General features: G+C 40.8%; 1 protein-coding gene across 1 annotated transcript in view; it reads left to right on the forward strand.

The window, feature by feature from the left end:
* Positions 1–22,550, forward strand: part of VPS50 (VPS50 subunit of EARP/GARPII complex) — a 620,793-nt gene that overhangs the window by 265,065 nt on the left and 333,178 nt on the right. The window contains 1 exon segment of the mRNA XM_029588894.1: positions 18,153–18,251. Coding sequence (XP_029444754.1) covers positions 18,153–18,251 — 99 coding nt within the window.

The raw sequence follows: 22,550 nt of genomic DNA on the forward strand, positions 1-22,550 counted from the left end.
GTAGGCCTTAACCTGCTTCCTAAAGTTACAATATTCTTGTAGTTGGTGAATTTCCCCAGGAAGACTATTCCACAAAGATGGAGCAGCCCAGGAGAAGGCCTGATGTCTAGTTTCTTGCAGCCTAGCAGTTTTAGCCCCGGAACTGAAAGCTAAGAGCCCTGTGCTGATCTCAGGGCTTGAGCCAGGGGGTACCAACAGACCAATGTCCTCAGGTATTCTGCTCCCTGCCATGAATGGCTCTGAATACTAAAGTTAAAACCTTAAACTTAATTCTTTGGATAATTGGAAGCCAATGTAGGGCCTTCAGCACTGGGGTGATATGGTCTTTCAAAGGTGTCTTGGTTAGCAAACAGGCGGCTGTATTTAAGACTTACTGCAATGCCCTAAGATGACATTTTGTTAGCCCCAAATATAGGGCCTTAAAGTAGTCAAAAGTGGAAAAAACAAAAGCCTGAATAACATCTTTATCTAGAATGTACTTCAAGTGGCACAACTGATGAAAAAACTCAGCTTGCACAACAATGGACAATGAAAAATCAGTTACATCCATAAACTCCTTACTGAAGCCAATATAGGGATAGCCAAACTGTCAAGCGGTAAATGAACCGGAAAATTAACTGTAGTATCCTTTGATATGTGGAGGGACTCCATTTTGGAAACATTTCGTAAAAGGCTATTTTGTATTCATCCAAACATTTACTCTTGTTAAGACATTCTGAACAGTAGCAAACATATCCTCCCAAGCCCCCCTCACCGGAAACATCATCTGAATGTCATCTGAATAAATCATAAAGAAAACCCCTAGCTCTTGAAGCAAACCATAGAGTGGGAGCAGATAAAAGTTAAAAAGCACTGGGAATAGGGAGGAGCCCTAGAGGACACCCAATGTCACTGGGTCCCAACCAGAGCTCTGTTCACTTATTCTGACCTGTTGCAAATGGTCCTCTAAGAACTGGTCCTCTAATGGTCCTAATGGTCCTCTAATTCATACACAAAAATTTTTGCTGAGACTGCCGGAAGGCAAACACGATACAAATACTTTCCAGCAACGGGTCGCAAGTGATAGATAAGACCGGACGGCTTGGTTGCACCGAGCACGTCGTCAAGAGGCTTGCTGATGCGATCCCGTTGTTTCATTAATATATACATAATCTATGGATGGTGAAAAACCTTGAAATAGAGATATTTTTGAGGCGATACCTTTTGTGATTTCTAGAGTTGTCCTCATATAGGTTCGCAGCACTGCTCTTTGTGTTTGTGGCCTCTAAGAACTGAACCATTGATAAACTTTCCCACCAATACCTTCTTCTCCTAACCTCTGCACCAATATCCTGTGGGAGATTGAATCAAAGGCTGAGAATACATCTATTACTATTACTGTATAACCTCTCACTTCTGGTTCAGTTCTCTCAAAACAAAGTCAGAAAAGGAGATCAGCAAGGACTTTGTTCCATGCCCTTTCCTGAACCCGCCCTGACGCTCATGCAAGGTCTTATCCTCAACATAGCTCATTAACTGATTTAGTACCACTCTTTCCAGAACTTTTCCTAACGAGGGAAGGACTGAAATTGGGCGATAACTGGTGAGATCATTAAGGCGCGTAGATGCATGGCTTTCAAGAAAGGACACACAGTCCCTCTCTTGAGCTGGGATGGCAATTTCCCTTCTTCCAAGGAACTATTAACTAACATAGTAATGGTCCTTAACATTTCCCCACCTAAACTACACAGAACCCATAGAGGGCACACATCTAAGGGACTAAATAAGGTTTTCAAAAATAACATTTTTGCAACCATAGTGGAGGCAACAGGCTCAAAGTTAGGCTAAGTATAGCCATCTCTGGGATTTAGAATCATTAGCTGAGACTGAGAAACAGTATTTAACCCTAATCTTATTTTGGTCACTTATCCCTACAATAAGCAGAAAAACTGTATTGCCCTTAAACTTTATTGGTTCAGTCAAATGTGATATTAAATTAAATAATGCTTGAGAATGATTGAAAGAAACATGAAGCTGATTCCTATAATGCTCCCTCTGATTTCCCTCTAATTCTTGCCTATATTGGCTTCTAGCATCTAGAAATTCTTGTCTCAGCAACTGCCTCTTCTTCTTACGCATTTCTTTTCAGCATGCTGCTTGATTAGGGCCGCAGAAAACCATGGAACCCGTTTCTGTCCTAACGGCAAAACAAATAATTTAATTGGGGAAATTTTATTTAATATCACGGTTAAATTCTCCTAAAGAGACTTTAGTAAATCATCAGTAGAAGTAAAATCTAAATTGCCTTTAGCACTCTCCCATTCTTCCCCTTGTACGTTTAAATCAATCGTGCCCCTAGTAAAATGGTTAATGCAACTACCTATTGTAGAAAAAGATTTTAAGTGAGTATAAAATGTAAAGGATATTATAAAACAATCTGACCACATCACTTCTGGAGCTGAAGGTCATTTACTTTTTTGGTATTTATTTGATGTTATTTATATTCCATGTGAAGGAGTGGCCTTACTACTCCTCCTTAACCTGTGCAGGACTAGGCTAGGTGCTTGGTCCACCTTAAATCCCATAGAGGGAGAAGGCCTCTGTGGGTGGGACCCTGCTGGGCAGGTTAAGAGGCAGAGCCCAGCTGGGATCAGGAGGCCCCCATGTCTGCAGGAGTAGGAGCTCCTGACCCTCTCTGAGAAGTTGTGAGGTGCGTATTCTGCGAAGGTTGGCAGTTATTGCTAGTATTATCTGCTGCCTATATTAATAAAAGGTGAAATTGCATGAGAAAAGGCTGGAGCCAGCATGGTTCTTGCTCTAGCCCATAAAATTTTGCTCAGTTATCCTCACATTCCAACTTTTCAGGCACTTCAAAGCGGATTGCATACAGATACATTCAAAGGGCTCACAATCTGTTTGTACCTGAGGGGCCTTTTATAGGCTGGATATCATAACAGATTTCATAATGCTTGCGTGCTTATGGTGTCTTCTGAAGCATGGTTTCCTGGAGACTATAAAGGGAAATTATTGAACATTGTAGAAAGACTAGGTGTATAATTGTCAAAATCTGTAAAATGGGCTATTCCTCTGAAGAATGGATGGTTTTGATGGTTTGTTAAATTTGGAGGTGGTGTCAGAAAACTGCATTGAAGATTTTTTTTTAACTTTGTATTATCTTTACTGGCCTGCAGCATCAGATGAAAGTGGTTTCAATTCATTCTATATTTTAATAATTGAATGATTTAAAATATATCTTATCAACAAGCTAGACAAAGGAAATAAAGGCCTGTGGAGTTCTCTAGTTAGACCTGAGGTTTTAAATGTATTATTGTTTTTAAATGTATTATTGGTTTTAAATGTATTATTGTATCTTGTTAATTGTAAACCGATCCGATATGGTTATTTACTATGAAGGTCGGTATATAAAACTGTTAAATAAATAAATAAATAAATAAATAAATAAATAAATAATTTTATTAAAGAATTCCATCAACTCGCTGCTGGTTCCTGTAGCATATTTCTTTACAATCCACTGGTGTGGCTGATGAATGTAACATAATTAGCCCCATAACAGTATAGGTATATTTTCTGTAAGCTTTCTTACCCAAAATCGACTGAAATACAACCCAGTTCTGTTTCAGGAATTCTCTCACCAGTAGAACACTTTCAAATGATATAAAATAATTTCATAAGAAATAGAGGAACATGTGGAATTCCAGTGCAACCGTTCAATACATGAAACTACAATTTTATTAATTTTAAACCAGCAGGAACTACACTTTGAGACAACATACATTTACTGATAAAAGTGAAAAAAAACCTAACCCCGACACGGCCATGTTTCGCACAATGGCTGTATCAGGGGAAGCTGGCAGGCTTTCAAATCAAACTTTAACAGTATAAGGGTGAGAGTCCTGGGCTAGCACAGCTATTAAGTGCTGTGAAAACAGCATTTGAGATCTCATAAAAGGAAGGAAAATAGTGGAGGAACAATTCCACAGGGAACCACCCTCAAAGGGTCAGTCAGTATAGGATTAATTTGCTTGAGGCAGTTGCTGGAAACAACTTGTGCTGCAGTTTTCAGCTCAGAGAACAGCTCCGTTGAAGACTGGGCTTGTGCGAGTAAAGAATGTCTGCAAGGACCGCCACATCTAGGGTTGAAAAGGATTATGTCGGGGCCTTTTTCACTTTTATCAGTAAATGTATGTTGTCTCAAAGTGTAGTTCCTGCTGGCTTAAAATTAATAAAATTGTAGTTTCATGTATTGACCAGTTGCACTGAAATGCCACACATTCCTCTATTTCTTATTATACAATTGTATGTGTGTGTTATTTACTACGCATTTACAGTTTGTTTTATAAAATAATTTCAGACATTTCTTTCATCTTTTAGTCTTTTTTTTTTCCCAAGGTTGTGGGTGAAAGATGCTTTTAAGTATGATAATTGTTTAGGGAATACACTCTTGGTAGACTTGAATAGTAGTAGAACTCAAATAGGAGTTAATTCATTTGATTGAAATAAGGGAGTTTGTGTTCAGAATGGTTCAAAGCAAGTGTAAGAAGTTGTTGAATATTCCTTTTTTGTATTGTGGGAACAAGCGGTGATCACCACAGGCCTGAAGACAAACTAGTCTGATTCTAGCCTTTCTTAAAATATTTATATTTATTATAGCTTCACACAAACACCACAGTAGACTGTTTTCCCTTCAGAACAGAATACTCTCTTTACCTAGAGTTCAGTACTGCTTCCCTCAGTACTCACAGTTCAGCTTCATCTCAGCTCACTGTTTGGACAGTATTATGTTACAGGAATTGCCTTCCTCCTGAAGACCTGGGTCTGGTCTGGTTAACCCTACCTGAATCCCATCTCTTATTCCACAGTCTCTGGTTAAGGAAGACTGAAACTTGTATGGAGCGTATGGGATCTATCTCGTAGTGCAAGCTGTATAGCTCATGTCTACATGTAGTGAACACATTGTATTGCCTATCAAGTTAAATAAACAGTTAACTAACTCTTTTATCAGACACTACTGTTAAGCTCTATATGTTAGCAATACTTGACAGTATCAATCATTTGCCCCTTGGTGGAAACAAAAACATCTCATTTGTGACATTTCAAAGATGTTTGTATAATTTGATAAGCTTCACCAAAAAGTGTTTATAAAAATCAAAAAGGAAACTAATTCCCTGAAGAGGATAAGATGATACTCTACATCTTCAAGTCCTTTTACAGTGTGGATTGGAAATAGTTAATCTAATTGTGCTATCACTAGGAATAATGTCACTGGCCAATTTTTTGGTGAAAGCATAGCTCAGGAGAGAGTCCTAAACCTCTATGTTCATCTTCTCACAACTGTTGAAACTAGAGCCATATCTGTCACAAATTTAACAATATTGGATTGCAAAAAAACAAAAAAAAAAAGCAAGATGATAAAGCTGTCTTGAACCAAACTTGAGCTGATATCATCCTTGGCCATGTATGGCATGCATCTGATATAATGGGAAATCTGATAGCTGATAACTGTGAATGATCCAGGAGGGCAGTGTATCTTTGAAAAAACAAAACAGTCAAGAATAATTGTCATTAAAACACTGACAGATTCATTTTAAAATTGAGACCTGTTGGTTTTAAAGTGTGTAAGTGATGAGTCTCCCTCGGCCAGTGTTTATGGACCTGATCAGTAACTCAAGCACAAGTTGGAGGGACCGTACGGTTCTAGGAGAGGGAAAAGAGATGCATGGCACTCAGTTTTGGCTCCACGGGTTGAGGAAAGATCTCCCTTGCTCTGACATCACAAAACAGAGACCAATCTACATAAAAGACTGAGCCCAGTGGCATTCAGTCAGATTGTGTAGCAAAGGGGCACAGCCCTTGAAACTTTTTTTGGAGTACATCAAGAAAATGAAGAACAGTAGAAATCCTTCCTTGAACAGTAAGTCTTCAAATCTCCTGGAGCGCAACGTTTTGTAGGGAAGGTCTTGTATTTTTGGTATGTGTTATGTATTTAGGCAAAAAGAGGCAGAGCTTTTTCCTTCAAAAATTTGGGTTTTTCCGTCAAAACCCATCTTGTTACCTCAGTTGACCCAGTGAACTTTGGATAGGTTTATGACCTCTTGCTTCAAGATAAAGACTCGAGAAGGCTTGGGTTTGGTGCCTTGACACCAGATCCCAGTGTGATGGACATTTTACTAAGTCCCAATTGCCACCAGGATTAGGAGGAGTGTCTGTAGCAAGAGCTACAGTAGTAGGAACAAGATCTGGGAATGAGACTGAGTCCCATGTGCATGACAGAAAGCCCTCTGCTAGTTTATTGGATGAGGAGGAGTTGTTATCTCCTTGGTCATAGCTACAGATTTCAGAATTTCAGATACTCCCTGTAAAATCTGCAATAATAACTCTGGACTCTGTGTACTGCCATTGACAAATCCCTGACAAAGAGAGTTCATTATAACTTAATGTCTCTCACTGAACTACATACTTGGGTGAAAACCCATGTGTAAGTGGTTTAGGACAGAAATGGACTTTGGTTGAGACTGAGCAAAAAGAAATGCAAAGGATGTGAAGTTGCTTTAATCAAAGATGATAATATTATACATTGATAATACTAGAAAAACAATGTAGAAATGTACATTTGTTAAATTCCCCAAAGTCTTGTTTTACAGTTTTTTAAGATATGTCGAAAAGATTCTGTCAGGAAAGTTTGAATGATCCTTTGGAATCTATCCTGCCAGTTGGACAAAGTATTTTATCTTCCTTCTGCTCCAGAGTGAACCTCTGTTGTAAATGTTTCATCAAGAACTGAACTATCAATGGATGGCAAGATTCTCAATTAGAAATCTCCTCTAAGGCTACTCTGTTGATCATTTTTGCTGTCAAACCTGAAAAAAATTGGACTTTAAAAAAGTTCTTTCAAGCTAAACAGACTATGGGGGTAATATTCAGCCAGTGGCTGGCTTGCAAAGTTAGACAGATATCCTGCTAACTTAAATTTAGCTGGATACATTTATTCAGTTAACTTTAGGACTATTCTACAGCATGAGCAGTGTTGGCCGGAAAAGTTATCTGGCTAACATTCAATATCAGAATTATCCAGCTAACTTAGCTCTATCCCAGAACCCCTTAGAACATATAATACAGCAAAATTTTAGCCAGATAATGAATTATTGAGCTAAAATATAGCCAGATAAATTGGGGAAATTTTCAAAAGTTGGCATTTAGCTGGATAATTCACAATTTATGTGGCTAAATGCCTTTGAATATGGACCCATATTTTTTAGGTCATAGAATAGCAATGTTTCCTGATGTAGCCAAGTCTACACAGGTAAGGCATAAAATGTTTTTGAGTAGGAAATGAGACATGATCTCAGTGAGAGCTAAGTCCAACAATATAGAAGATGCATAAAGGTAATTTCAGGTGTTATGGTCTTAAAGGAAATATTTAACTTATTTGTTAGAATTACCTGAATTTGATTTGGATTTCTCCTTCTGAGGTATAATATAATGGGAATGAGGGTTTTAAATTTTCTTTTTGAAGGTAAATTTCAGTTTTAGTTGTTTTTCTTTCCTCTGGTACCATATCATTTTTTACAGAAACTATAATGTTTATGTAATTGTGGAAATATATGTAGAATTTAAAAAAAGTATATGTCAGTAAAATAGTAATGATATGAAATAAAGTATGAGAATAAATATGAGGTCCATTCCACTAGTATTTTAGGAAAATTTTATGTATGTGTTTTATGTGTGACAATCTGTAGATAACAGCTGCCTGAAACATCAGCAGGAAGAAGCTCTCATAGTTTCACATTTTATTTCACAGTAGCACACTTTCTCCAAGACAAGCAGGATGGCAGTCCTCACACACGGGTGACATCATCCGATGGAGCCCGGCACGGAAATTTTATTTCAAAGTTTCTAGAACTTTGACTGAGCATTTATGAGGATGCTTAGGCATGCACTATATCAAGTGGCCATGCGTGGTCCCTTCAGTCTTTTCTTTTCCGCGGAGCCCGGTGTTTCACGGTAGAGTGAGTCTCTCAATTTTTCCTGGTGTATATTTGCTGCAAGATATTGGGGTTGCGTGAGTTGGCATAGGTCCCTCGGTTTTTCAACATTTTTGGTAAGTTTCCTTTCATGTTGATCCCCGGGACAGTGTGCGCTCTGTGCCCACCAGCCAATGAAGGCAGTAGCCATCGATTTCAATATCACATTCCTTTTCTTTCACAACACCATGTCATCATTACGGTTCTAGTGATGCCCTCAATGTAGGAGGTCTATGTCTATCATGGATCACCAAGATAGATATGTCCTCTGCCTGGGAGTGTCACATGACATCCGAGGTTGCTACAAATGCACACAGATGATCCCTAAAGAATGTTGGGACTGGTTGGAGAAGATGGATCAACACTTCGGGCTCTGGAAGACTGATATGTATCGATATTGAAAGACCTCAGAGCTGCTCTGATGGCCAGAGAGCCAATGAAGGCAGGGCCATTGGCTCCATTGGCATTGGTGACTTCCAGGGACTCTGGAGATGAGCCATCACTCAGCTCATCCAACCCAAAGGCATTGGGTTCATCAGCCTCGGCCTGGAGAATGACCAAGCTGAGGATTGAGGAAAGCTGAAGAAGCCATCAGCATTGCTTCATATCAATGCATGATGCTGGGCACAGGGACACACTGCTTGGCTGTGATGCCTCTGAAGCGACCCCATGGGGAGGAGTGCCAGTCCTCCATAGTTTCTAGGGTTTGCCATTGCCTCCATGGGTCCCATTGTCCACCACCGATCTTCCTCTCGGTTCTGAAGATAATCTGGTTCGCCTTCTGGATCCCAGTCCATCTTGGCATTGGAGATTTTAGAGGAGGATCCGGGAAAGCAGGTGCAGCAGATGTGGAAAAGGCAATGCAGGGCCTTGGCATCGGAGCACTGACCTCATCGGGTCTTGCACCATCGCTCCTTGAGCCTCTGCTCAGCTCCCTTCAGGAGCTTATTGGTATCCCACCGAAACCGCCATCAGTGTCTGTGCCTGCGATGGCATTGGAGATGCCAGCGACCGGTCCGGTGGCCGTCCATGGTTCCTCAGAGGAGGAAGCTCACCTGAAGTCTGGATCAGCCTCTGTGTCCAAGCCCACCTGACGAGATGAGTCTGTTCCTATACCACTAATCGAAGATCCGAGTGCCTAGGGATCCATTCCCTGCCTATGGCAGTGAGGACGATTCTTTTGACCCTTGAGGGGTGCTCCTCTGAGGCTTCGGATGACGAGGCTTCGAATGGCGTCCCCTCCAATTCCTCTCCTCCTTGTGGCAGCAGAAAGTCTCCTCCGGAAGATTTCTCTTTTGCAGGTTTTGTCCAGTTGATGGCGGAGGCCATCCCGTTTACACATGGAGGAGGATATTTGTCACAAGATACTGGATATACTCCAGTATGTGAAGCCTCCAAAGGAAATTGTGGTAGTTCCAGTGCATGAAATCCTTATACTGTTGCTTATGAAGATGTGGGAAAACCCCCTTTTCGTGGTTCACGTTAACAAGAAGGTGCACATGATTATCTCATCCAAAAGGCTTCTAGATTCGAAAAGCATTAGCTGCCACAGCAATCTATTCTTAAGAAGGCCAAGCATCTTCAGACCCATTTGTTGGTGCCCCCAGGAAAGGATCCGAGGGCCATGGATATGCTTGGGAGAAATTGTTTCATGGAGCTATGCTCATTGCCTGCATAGCTCTACATAGGCCAATACATGCAGGACATCCTGAAACAGGGTCTAGTCACTGCTTTTGCTGGCATTAATAGCATGGGATCTGTTTTATGTGTGGGTATTTGCAAGGTACTTATGACTTGGATTGGCTGCTGTTGCAGACAGGATACTGGGCTTGATGGATCCTTGGTCTGACGCAATATGGCATATCTTATGTTCAGGTGCAGGAGATAGCCGAGCAGCTGTCTCCTCAGCAGCAAGACACCCTCCAGTTGCTGGTGCATAAAGGTCTGGAGTGTGGAAAATATTGGGTCTGTTTGACTTACGATGTTTTCAAGGTGGCAGAAGAATCTCTGCCATAGGGATTGGCACTCACAGAATCGCCTGGCTACGTGCCTCGGATCTCTGTTAGCAGTTGCAGGAAAAACTTGCTGATGTCCCATGCATGGAAGAGAATCTGTTCGGGGATAAAATAAAGGGTGCCGTGGTACAAATCTGTGATCACCATGTAGCACTCAAGCAGCTCTCTGCTTGCATTCAAGACTCAGCCTCCTCATTTATAGAAACATGATGGCAGAAAAATACTGTATGGCTCATTCAATCTGCAAATTTGTAAAATTAATTTAGCATTTAATTCTCATCACTTCCTTAGAGATCCCCTGTATTTATCCAATGGTTTCTTGAATTCAGATGCCGTTTTTATTTCCACCACTTTCACTGGGAGGCTGTTCCATGTATCCACCACCCTCTCTGTAAAGAAATATTTCTTAAGATTACTTCTGAGTCAACCCCCTTTCAACCTCATCTCATGACCTCTCATTCTAGAGCCTTCTTTCCATTGGAAAATGCTCATCGCCTGTGCATGGAAATCTTTGAGATATTTGAATGTCTCTGTCATATCTTCCCATCTCGCCTTTTCTCTAGGGTATTCATGTTTAGATCTTTAAGCCTATCCTCATATGCTTTAGAACGAAGACCATTGAGCATTTTAGTAGCCACGCTCTAGACCGACTTCATCCTGTTTTTATCCTTTTGAAGGTGCAGTCTCCAGAATTGTATACAGTAGTCCAAGTGAGGTCTCACCAGGGACCTATACAGGAGCAACATCACCTCCCTTTTTCTGCTGACCATTCCTCTCCCTATGCAGCCAAGCATCTTTCAGGCTTTTACCATCGTTTTCTCTACCTCTTTTGCCACCTTATGATCTTCAAATACAATTACTCCCAGATCCTGCTCTTCCTTTGTGCTTAGAAGAATTTCACCTCTAATTCTGTTCCTTTCCCTTGGATTTTTGTATCCTAATTGCATTACTCTGCAATTTTTAGCATTAAATCTTAGTTGCCAGACTTTAGACAATTCCTTAAGCTTCACTAGATCCCTCCTCATGTTTTCTACTCCTTTCTGGCTGTCCACTCTGTTACAGATTTTAGTATCATTGGCAAAAAGACAAACCTTTCTCCAACAAGCCTTCCTTAATGTTCACAAAAATGTTGAAAAGAACCAGTCCAAGGACTGATGCCTGAGGAATACAACTGGTAGCAACCCCCTCCTCAAAGAAAGCTCCATTTACTACTACCGTTTGACACTTTCTACTCAGCCAGTCACTCTAGGATCCATACCAAGGGCGCATACTTTATGTATAAGTCTTCTGTGCAGAATCGTGTCAAAGGTCTTGATGAAATTCAAGTATACTATGTCTAGTGCTCTCCCTTGATCCAACTCTCTGGTCACCCAATCAAAGAAATTGATCAGATTCGTCTGACAGGCTTTATCACTGGTGAAAAAAACCAAACAAACCCAAAAAACATTCTGCCTCAGATCTTGCAATCCAATAGATTTCAAAAATTGAACTATTACCCCCCCCTTTTTTTTTTTTTTTTTTTGCAGCAGTTCCATTATTCGTTCACCACAGAGGTCAAACTAACTGGCCTGTAGTTCCCAGGCACCTCCTTAGTTACACTTTTCTGAATAGGAACCACATCTGCCCTTTTCCATTCCTCTAGAACTACTTCAAACTCTAACGAATCATTGAAAAGGTCAGCCAGCAGAGCTGCCAGGACATCTGTAAGTTCTCTTCGTAGCCTCGGATGTATCCCATCTGGCCCCATTGTCTTAACTACTTTAAGTTTAGTTAGCTCCTCACGACTATGGTGATCTGAAATTCGATGAGGTGTATCTCACTTCCAGTCTTAATTGTGTTTGTTTTATGTGGTTCTGCTCCAGGCCCTTCCATGCAGGCCAATATAGAACGGTGCACTCGGCCGAGGGCACTGTTAGCTCCCGTTTGGACGCGCGGTTTTGACGCGCTATTATTACCCCTTATACAGTAAGGGGTAATAGCACGGCCATCCCCCCCCTTATACAGTAAGGGGTAATAGCACGGCCATCCCCCCCCTTATACAGTAAGGGGTAATAGCGCGGCCATCCACCCCCCAAACTAATAGCGCTCATCACATGCAAATGCATGTTGATGAGCCTATTAGGTATTCACCTGCAATACAGAAAGCAAACTATGTGGCCAAGCCAAACATTTTACTCTCAGAAATTAACTCATACCAAAGGATATTAAGTCGGAGGCCGCAAAAATAAAAAAAAATTAAAATCTTTAAAAAAAAAAAAATCTGCCCACAGGTTGGAAAATGGACACTCAATTTTGCCAGTGTCCGTGTTCCGAACCCGTGGCTGTCAGCTTCTCTTTATTTTTCCATATATTGTCATCTGTCTTCCTCTTTCTGTGATCTCATGTAGTTTATGAATGCTAACTTTTTCTCCATTATCTTTTCAGCTACTTCTTTAGAAAACCATAATGGTCTCTTTTTTACTCTTCCCTGTATTTGCATTTCTAACAAAAAATTAGTTGCCCTTATATCATCTCTTTTTAGTTTTGCCCACTGCCCTTCTGTTTCCCTTAGGTTTTCCCATCCAACTAATGACTTCTTGAGGTACTCCCCCATTTTGAGAAAATTAATTTTCCTATGGTCTAGGGCCGTCGCTTAGAAGGAAACTTCATCTCTTACATTCTAATATTGAACCATGCCATCTGATGGTCACTAATTCCCAGATGATCATCCACTACAGCATCAGACACATTGTTCCCGTTGTTAAGAACCAGGTCCAGTAATGCCCCCCTCCCATGTGGATTTCATTACCGGTTGTCAGAACAGTTCTTCTTGCAGAAAATTCAGGATCTTTCTGCTTCTAGAATATACTGCAGTTGGTGGTCCAATCAACATCTGAAAGATTAAAATTCCATAGCAGTAGCACCTCCCCTTTCACAGTAATCCTTTGAATATTCTCCATTAAATCTCTATCCATCTCCTCTGTGTATGATGGAGGTCAGTATATTACACCACTATAAACAAGTGTTCCATTCCCTCTTTCCAGACTAACCCATAGTGCCTCCACCATACCTCATAAGCCCACTAATGCTGTTGCTTTAATACTGTTCTTTATTATATATATATATATATATATATATATATATATATATATATATATATATCATGCCACGCCTTCTCCTTTCCTTCCTACTCTGTCCTTCCTGATTAGATTGTAGCTGGGTATAACTATATCCCATTTATGGTTTTCTGTGTACCAGGTCTCCGTGACAACAACATACATGACTGCTTCTAGATCTAGGATTTTATTCGCCAAGAAGTCTTCAAGTTCTTGCCCAAGTAAGTCTGTCTTATACCCAAGGAGACACTATCCTCCACTGCCTCAGCCTCATCGACAATAGCAGGCCCCAAGACAACAGGGCCTCAAAGAACCAGCCAGTGCCTCAGTCAACTCCTGGGATGGAATTTTGACTGGGTCAAAGAAGGTGTAGCCAACCCCAGGATAACTATGGCAACCGACCTTCCAGTCAAGTGGCAGGCTGCGGTTCTACGTGAGCCAATGGCCCAGTATAACCTTGGACCATCATTCACAGAGGATACAAATTAAACCTATTGAGTTCCCCACCAAATCTACTTCCAGGTCCATTTTCAGGACTGGTAGCACATCAGGAAGTGCTTCTGTCGGAGCTCTTCTTTCTTTTAATGGCCAGAGCAGCTGAGCCCGTTCCAGCAGGGCAGAGCGGGCAGGGATTTTATTCCTGGGACCTCCTGATTTCAAAGAAAACAGGAGCTGGTCAGTCCTATCCTAGATCTAAGTGCCTAGAACACATTTCTAAAAGAGAAATGTTCAAGTTGGTTTCCCTGGGCACCTTGATCCCTTTCGTACAAAAAGTGGATTGGCTATGCTGCCTTCATCTTAAAGACACATTCACTTATGTATTTATTTATTTTATTTGCCGACATTCAATCTGACATATCACATTGGTTTACATTTAGGTACTGTAGGTATTTCCCTATCCCCAGAGGGCTTACAATCTAAGTTCATACCTGAGGCAATGGAGGGTAAAGTGACTTACCCAAGGTCACAAGGAGCGACAGCAGGACTCAAACCCTGGTTTCCTGGTTCATTGCCCACTGCTTTAACCATTAGGCTACTCCTCCACTCACTTCAAGATCTTCTTCAGCCACCGGAAGTATCTCTGATTCATGGTTGGAAAACACCACTTCTAATACCATGTTCCGCCATTTGGGCTTGCATTTGCTTTGCGAGTCTTTACAAAATACCTGGCTGTGGTTGCAGCACACTGTGCAAACCGTGAGTTCACGTTTTTCCTTCTCTGGATGTTTGACTGGTCAAGAGTACCTCTCGGGCAGGGACTTGAAGGGTCCATGTTCTCAACCATCCATGTGTGGTAGTCACCAGAGTTCGTCATCAACTACCCCGAGTCCCATCTCAACCCATCATCTCAATTGGATTTCATCAGAGCCCTGCTTGACACGGCTCAGGCCAAGGCCTTTCTGTCATGACCATGAGCCATCACCTTGAAGGCCATCGAGGCGGAGATTCAAAAGAGTCAGTAGATAACAGCATGGCATATGGTTGAGACTGTTGAGCCATATGGCCACAACAGTACATGTTACTCCCTTGGCATGCCTGCACCTGCGGAGACCCCAATGGACCCTGAGGTTCCAGTAGCTTCAGGCCACTCAGGATTTGTGGGTCTGCATCTGTCCCTCCAGGACTCATTTCCTTTTTGGAATGGGGGATACCCTTTCAAATTCCTCAGGTTCAAATTACCCTAACAATGGATGTGTCCACTTTAGGCTGGGGAGCCATGTAGATGAGCTTAGCACTTAGCATTTCTGGTCCAAATCAACTTTCTGGAGCTACGGGCAATCAGGTATGCACTGTGGGCTTTCAGAGATTGGCTGTCTTATCAAAATTGTGTTGATCCAGACAGAAAACCAGGTGGCAATGTACTACGTTAACAAGCAGGGAGGTGTGGACTCTTATCTCCTGTGTCTAGAGGGGATCCAGATTTGGTCATGGGGTCACTCCCACAGGATGGTGTTCAGGGCCATGTAACTGGCTGGTACAGAGAATGGGATAGCGAGAGACTGAGTTGCTCCTTCAGACCCTATGAATGGTCTAGCGAACTGGATCTTCCATCTCTGGGGAAGCCCGGAGGTTGATCTGATCATGGCCCCTTGGAACAGTAAGGTTCCTCAGTTCTACTCCATGTACAGGACACATGGCAAGTTAGCTTCAGATGCCTTTAGCCTTTTTTGAAGCCTGGGTCTCCTGTGTATGTATCTTCCAGCATTGCTGGTGGTGAAGACTTTGTTGAAGCTCATGGAAGATAAAGGGTCTGTAATTTTCATAGCCTCCCATTGGCTGAGACAGGCCTGGTTTCCACTCCTTTGGAAGTTATCCATCCGGATCGGGTCTGGTTGCAACATCTAAACCTTCAGGCCATGTTACAGCTTGGTTGTTGAGAGCTTGATTTTTCAACCCATCAAGCTGTCTCGGAAGATGTGTCTCGTGTTCCTTTAGTTTCCAGAAACCCTTCCACTAGAAAGTCATATGGCTGAAGGGAAGGAGGTTTTCCGTGTGGTGTGAGCAATAGTCCCTAGATCCTTTCTCTTGCTCAACACAAAAACTGCTTGACTACCTTCTACACTTCTCTGAATCTGGTCTGAAAACTAACTCGGTTAGGGTTCAACTTTGTGCAATTGGTGCACATCACCATGGTGTAGAGGATAAGCCCATCTCTGTAGAGCCTATAGTTGTACATTTAATGCAGGGTCTGTTTCAGTTGAAGCCTTCCCTAAGGCCTGCTGTGTTCTGGGACCTCAACATGGGTTTAGCTCAGCTGATGAAAGCTCCTTTTGAGCCACTGTGCTCCTGTGACCTGAAGTACCTGACCTGGATTGTCATATTTTTGGTGGCAGTCACTTCAGCACGTAGAGTCAGTGAGCTCAGGTTTAGTGACTTATACACCTTACACTAATTTTTTATAAGGAATTGCGTATGTGTGAACCTCTCTTGCCTTGACACAGCCTCGCAGATCAAATCCTGAGACCTATGCCAGCGGCGGTTGAGCGAGTCTTGCTACAGCCAGACTATGACTGAGTCCAAAAGTCCATACAAAGACTAGACTGTGGCTGAAGCCAGGTAAGGACACGATTGATGGCTTGAGGCAAGGCTGATATTTTGAGCAAGGCTATTGGCATGCAGCAAGGCTGATGATTTGAAACAAGGCTGAGGCTGAAGCGGAGATGAAGACTGCAGCAGAGCCACAGGCAAAGACTGAAGCAAAGCTGAGTTTCTGCATAAGTGGTGATGAACTTTCATCTTAACCAGTCCATCGTTCTGTCAACATTCTTTTCCAGGCCTCATTCGCACCAATGCGAGCAAGCCCTGAACACTTTGGACTGCAAGAGAGCCTTGGCCTTCTATCTGGAGCAGACAGTCCACCTAGCATTTTGTTTCTTTTGACCAGAACAGACTAGGTATCGCCATTGCCAAGCAGATGCTTTCCAGGTGGTTAGCAGACTGCATCTCCTTCTATTATGCCCAGGCCAAATTGCATCTTGGAGGTCATATCAAGGGTCACTTTGTTTGAGCCATGGCATCGTCAGTGGCCCATTTGCGAGCACTTTTCATGGAGGGTATCTGCAGAGTTGCAACGTGGAGTTCCTTCACTCATTTACATCACATTACTATTTAGATAAGGATAGCTGACATGACAGCAAGTTTGGCCAGTCTGTCCTTCAGCAGAATGTTAGTCCTCACGAGACCTTCCCACCTCCCTGTGGAGTTGGGTCTCCACTTCATGGGTTTTATTCTATGTTATAAGACAGAAAGGGCCCCATGTATAATGCATGCATGAGCTGCTCAGAGAGTTCAATCAAAATTATAGAAAATTTGAAATGTTTTCTATACCAAATTTCATTGGATGATGCCACCCACGTATGGAGACTGACATCCTGCAGTCCTCTGAGAGCACCTGTTACAGGTAAGCAACTCTGCCTTTTCTGACTTGCATTATTGATCAAGTCCACGTACAAGGGTGGGAAGAAGACCCAGCCAAGTTCCTTCTCTTAGTGCGTGCATATTGGTGTCCAATCTTCTACAGTTTTTACTTGAATTTTACCATTATATTTTACTAACTTGAATTATCCAACATATAGACATTGTTTAAGGACCTGCACTGAAAACATATCTGTAGATATTCATATTGTTTCCGACAACACTGTGTTCAAAATTTTGAGCTTTGTATCATTGAACTGATTTTTCCCAAATCTGAGTTGAATGGGAAAGATGCTAATTTGTTTTTCAAGAAATATAAACAGTTTTCAGTTTTTGAGTCAACATTTGTTTTTCTTCTGGGCTTCAGCATGGTCATTGATTATTCAGCTGAGTATTGTTTGCATTTCTGGTCTTCCCATCTTAAAATATATGAAGCAGAACTAGAAATGGTAGAGAGAAGGGCAATAAAAATGATCAAGGGGGATGGAATGACTCTCTTATGAAGAAAGGTTAGACAGCTTAGGGCTCTTTAACTTGGAGAAGAGGCAACAACTGTCAGGATATAATAGAGGTTTAAAAATTGTGAGAGGGGTAGAATAAATACATAGGGGACAATTATATACCTTTGCAAATCATTATAAGAAAAGGGGATATTCTGTGCAACTAACATTTAAAACAAAGAGGAGAAAATATTTTTTCACTCAACACAATTGAGCTGTGGAATTTGTTGCCGGAGATTTTGTTTAAGATGGCTAACTTAGCATAGTTTAAAAGAGGTTTGAACAAATTCTTGGAGGAAAAGTCCATATACCACTATTAGCTAGGTAATTTTCGGAAAGTTCCCGCATTTCCCAGGAAGTAAGCAATAACAAATGGATCTACTCTTTGTGATCTTCTGGGTAACTTGTGACTTGAATTTATGCTGGACTCAATGTACCTTTATCTGACTCAACATGTCAGATCTTGTTTTCTTATTTTGTTCTGTTCATAATAAGTTACTAAAATGCATAATTATGGGTATGTGAATAAACTGATATCATGTAGTAATATAAAAAAATGATTCCTTGGACATATATTTAAATTTTTAATGGATTTTTCTTTTAAAGGAACAATTAGATGTAGCTCTCTCCAAAATCTGCAAGAATTTTGATGTCAGCCATTATACTAAAGTCCAGCAGGCATACCGACTATTGGGAAAAACACAGGTCAGTTCATAATCTAAAGAAAAATGTTTACCATTATGCAAGAAACCTAATTATTTAAATAAAACCTATTTCTTTCAAGCATGTGTAGAGTACCCAGTAATCATTTTAATTGCTGTAATTGAAATGTTATGGGCAAATGACATCAGTTATTTTCTCATATCAAAAAAATGGAATAAAATCCCCAGATTGCCAGGTAAGCTTAAAAAAATGTAAATAAAAAATTGAAGCAATATACCTGACAATATAGGGTAGATGTTTGGTTAATTGCCTCTATTTTATTTTTAAATTAGTTTTTTTTTCTCATTTTGACTTGGTAGATTTTAATATTTATGCATATTTGCTAATCTCCTTTTGTGTAATTTCAGTAGGAGTTAAACTATTTTGTATGTACTTTGATATGTATTAAATATTTAAATCTTTGAACTGAGCTATGATGCTGTAGTGATATAACAACCTGTACCAATGCTAATGTATTTTTTTCTGTTGGATTTTACATAGTAATCATAAAATCATAGCTCCTTTCCCAGTGTTAGGATTGTTTATGTAATGGGAAAACAGACTTTGGTTCTCTGAGCTAATAAAATATAGAATTGTCTGTGTAATGGGAAAATAGACTTTCATCTGTGAGCTAGTAAAAATAGTATTTGCCAATATTAGAATTGTGAGTTTTCGGCCGCCGCCGCCACATATTTCCTGCTACGCCCGGTGAGCCTTACAATATTACCTGTTTCTCATTGGTCCCACTGGTTAGTGGGAGGAGTACTTCTTCATTTCAAAAGAACTGTGTTTGCGGCGCGACGCCACCGCCACATATTTCCTGCTATGCCCGGTGAGCCTTACAACATTACCTGCTTCTCATTGGTCCCACTGGTTAGTGGGAGGAGTGCTTCTTCATTTCAAAAGAACTGTGTTTGCGGCGCGCTGCCACCACATATTTCCTGCTATGCCCGGTGAGCCTTACAACATTACCTGCTTCTCATTGGTCCCACTGGTTAGTGGGAGGAGTACTTCTTCATTTGAAAAGAACTGTGTTTGCGGCGCGCCGCCTAAGCCATGCGCGCCGAAGGGGCGCGCGGCTTTGTCCAGCTTAGTCCGGAGAAGGCCGGAGAAGCACTTGGAGGTAATTTGATTTATGAGCTCTTTATTGATTTTCTAATTTGCAGCGGCCTCAGAGATATACATTTATTTATTTATTTATTTAGGTTTTTTATATACCGGCATTCATGATCAGATCACATCATACCGGTTTACATTAGAACAAGGAGTGCAAAGAACAATAAAACTATAACTATATACATCTAAACAATGAACTTTTTTACTGTCGGCTTCTGAACTTTCTCTCTTGGCTATAGCGTTTCTTATAATGCCACATACTAAAAGGAAGGCCCGCGTTAAGGACCTTGATAATTTAAGGATGTATTACAATTTCTTTGGAAATAAGTTTACTATTATTTTCTGTTTTCATATCTTGACCTGCTATTGTATTATAAAAAACCTAATACAAAATAAATTAAAAAAAAAATTGTGAGTTTGCAAAGATTACTTAATTGATCTGAAATGGCAAAAGCATTGGTTCTAGAGCAACTAGTTTGATTCCCATCCATTCATTCCATTCTCATTTTTTGATATAAAGATATCACTCACACTAGGAGAAAAGTCTTCAAAATAAGTCAGTCGCTTAAAATAACATTCAGTTAACCTTGATTTTAGTGAGTGACTAATTTTAATTAGTTATCAAATTTAAATCCCATAGATTTTAAAAGACATCTAATAAATTTAAAAACCTTAATCACAATTAACAATCCTTAAATTGAGACATATCTTCTCCTTAATCATTTAAATCGCATTTAACCCTTAAATTGAGACATACTTACTCATTACTCAGCCTTTATGATATAGAGAGAAGCTCAGCAGTAAGATAGAAGCTATCCATTCTTAATGTGTGGATAAAACAATGGTGTAGAGAAGAGGTTTTTAGGTTTGTTAGGAACTGGGGAACATTCTGGAGAAGAGAGAGCCTGTTCTTTTTTTTTTTTAACTCTTTATTTATATCATGTTACAAAAATGTTTACAAGCAATACTACTTGAAAAACGTAATTGCAATTTACAGACTCTTCCAAGAAAATAAAGCAATATAAGCAAACAAAAATACTTTAAACTGCAATCATATATTCATAACCACAAAAAATGAGATGGACCCACTGAACAACCTCATAAAGGAAAACTGTTACAAGTAAAGCTGCAAAATTTAATTACCAGTTCCACATTCCAACAAACTTACCCCTAGATTTATCAAAATGCTATAAATATAGCAGAAATAGCGCCCGCAATAAAAAGGGGGTGTGGTTAGGCTAATTTCCCTGCTCCCTCGTTGCATAGGTAATTTCTACAAGCTGTGATAAATGTATCACACCTACGCTATTTTTCGCTTTATGCGCTGATTAGTACACCGCGGGTACCATACAAGGACAATGTTTTTATCGCACATGCCATTCTGGCAAAGGAGAGAGAGCGAGCGTGTTTGTTGCTTGTTTGAAATTAGGTAGAGAGTGCATTATACAATTCAACTCCTCTTGTACCTTTCATCAATTGAAATGACAGAAAATCTTCAGTGATGTGTGCTTTCCTGTTCGTACCTCCTACCCCCTCCCCAAACTCTACTCCGCATTAAAAGTGCCCCCTCTTACAGAGGTATAAATAGTAGGGTGACATATTGGTCTATACAGAGGCGCTCTCTCTCCTTTGCCTGAACAGCATGTATGATAAAAATCTTTTCCTGGTAATGCACAGCTATAGTGGGCACAACGAGCAGAAAAAAGGTGTAGTTAGGGCCTTAACGTGAAATAATAAATGTTTGAGCACTGATGTAGATGTGGGATTCACAGTTAACTTGCTATCCAATCACATTTTTAATTGATTAGGTTCAAAGAAGGAATATTTGTTTCCATGTAATTTAATTAGACACTTAGGGCCTCATTTTCTAAAGTATCACAGGCCTGCGATACTTTAGGTAATGAGGGGTGGGGGGCCGAAACAGGGGGCAGTCCTGCGCTAGCCGGCAGCGATCGCACTGCTGCGGTGCGATCGCTGCCGGTTTCGCACCCAATAGCGCCACCATAGAAGGTGTAGCTATTGGGCGTGAAATAGGACGCGAAAAGGCCCTTACCTTTTCATCATCCTTGGCGTCTTCGCAGAATCAGCCCCGGTGACGCCCCGACTCCGCCCCATCTTGGTATTGCACGCGATAAGGGACTTTTCGCGTGCGAAACATCCCTTATCGCGTGCGATCCGTCTGGTAAATGACCTCCTTAGAGGTATAACGCAAATAGAATTCTTCCCCGAAAATCAATTTTTTCTCTCAACTGGAAAAAAGCCTTTTGCTGGTGTTGAGTCTGTCTTGAGACATCGGGAGAGATCCAGATTTTCTGACCCATGACCAGGGCATTCTCGTTAGTGAAAAACAATCTCAAGATCACTTTTTTTTCTATTACAAATGAATACGAAATCAACAATGTTGCCCATTCATGAATCACTTTCTTGGATTGTTCTAAAAAATTTGTCAAGTTTAGGGAGCCTCAAGAAATTTGAAACTCGTCAGAATTACTATTCGTAACTGTTTTTTTCTCCCTTTAACAGGGACATAATACATCTTAGTGAAAGTCGGTAAATTATTTTCAGATATACATAAAATCTCCTTTAAATATTTTATAATTAACTCTTTAAGACCAATCGGAGGGGAACATGAAAAATTAAGCAAACTGAGATTAAAAGATCTCCATCTGTTCTCAAACAACTCAAGACATCTATTAATCAAAGAACAATCACTGATTAGGGCTGATCTAACTTCTTGATTACTGAGATCATGAGATTCAAGATTCTTCAATCTTTTATCAGGTTCTTCAGTTGTTTGGGAAACTGCAAACTGTCCCTTTAAACAATCCAATGAAAGTGAAAGAATCCATTTTCTTACTGCATTTTCCAAAAGAACTAAAGCTCGCCATACATCTTCAAGCCCAGTGTTTGCTGGCCTCTGCAAATTGGGTCCTGAAGTTGCACCTACAGTCTGATCAGATGAAGAAGTTCCCGGGACAAAACCTCTCTCAGCGTCATCAACAACGGACCCACTGGAAGACTGACGGACCCCGTCAAAACCCGGAGCAGGAGGAGGGTTTGGGAAATAAGGGCTTAAATATGTCTTCATCTCTAGCTGACCCTACATTGTCCCATTTATGCTGCCAGCAATGAAAAGCTTACTTGAGTAAGAAGATGCCTGGTGTCCTGCGAACATCTGGGGAGCAG

This window comes from Rhinatrema bivittatum, chromosome 2, assembly GCF_901001135.1.
Source record: "Rhinatrema bivittatum chromosome 2, aRhiBiv1.1, whole genome shotgun sequence".
In the NCBI taxonomy this organism is placed as follows: Eukaryota; Metazoa; Chordata; class Amphibia; order Gymnophiona; family Rhinatrematidae; genus Rhinatrema; species Rhinatrema bivittatum.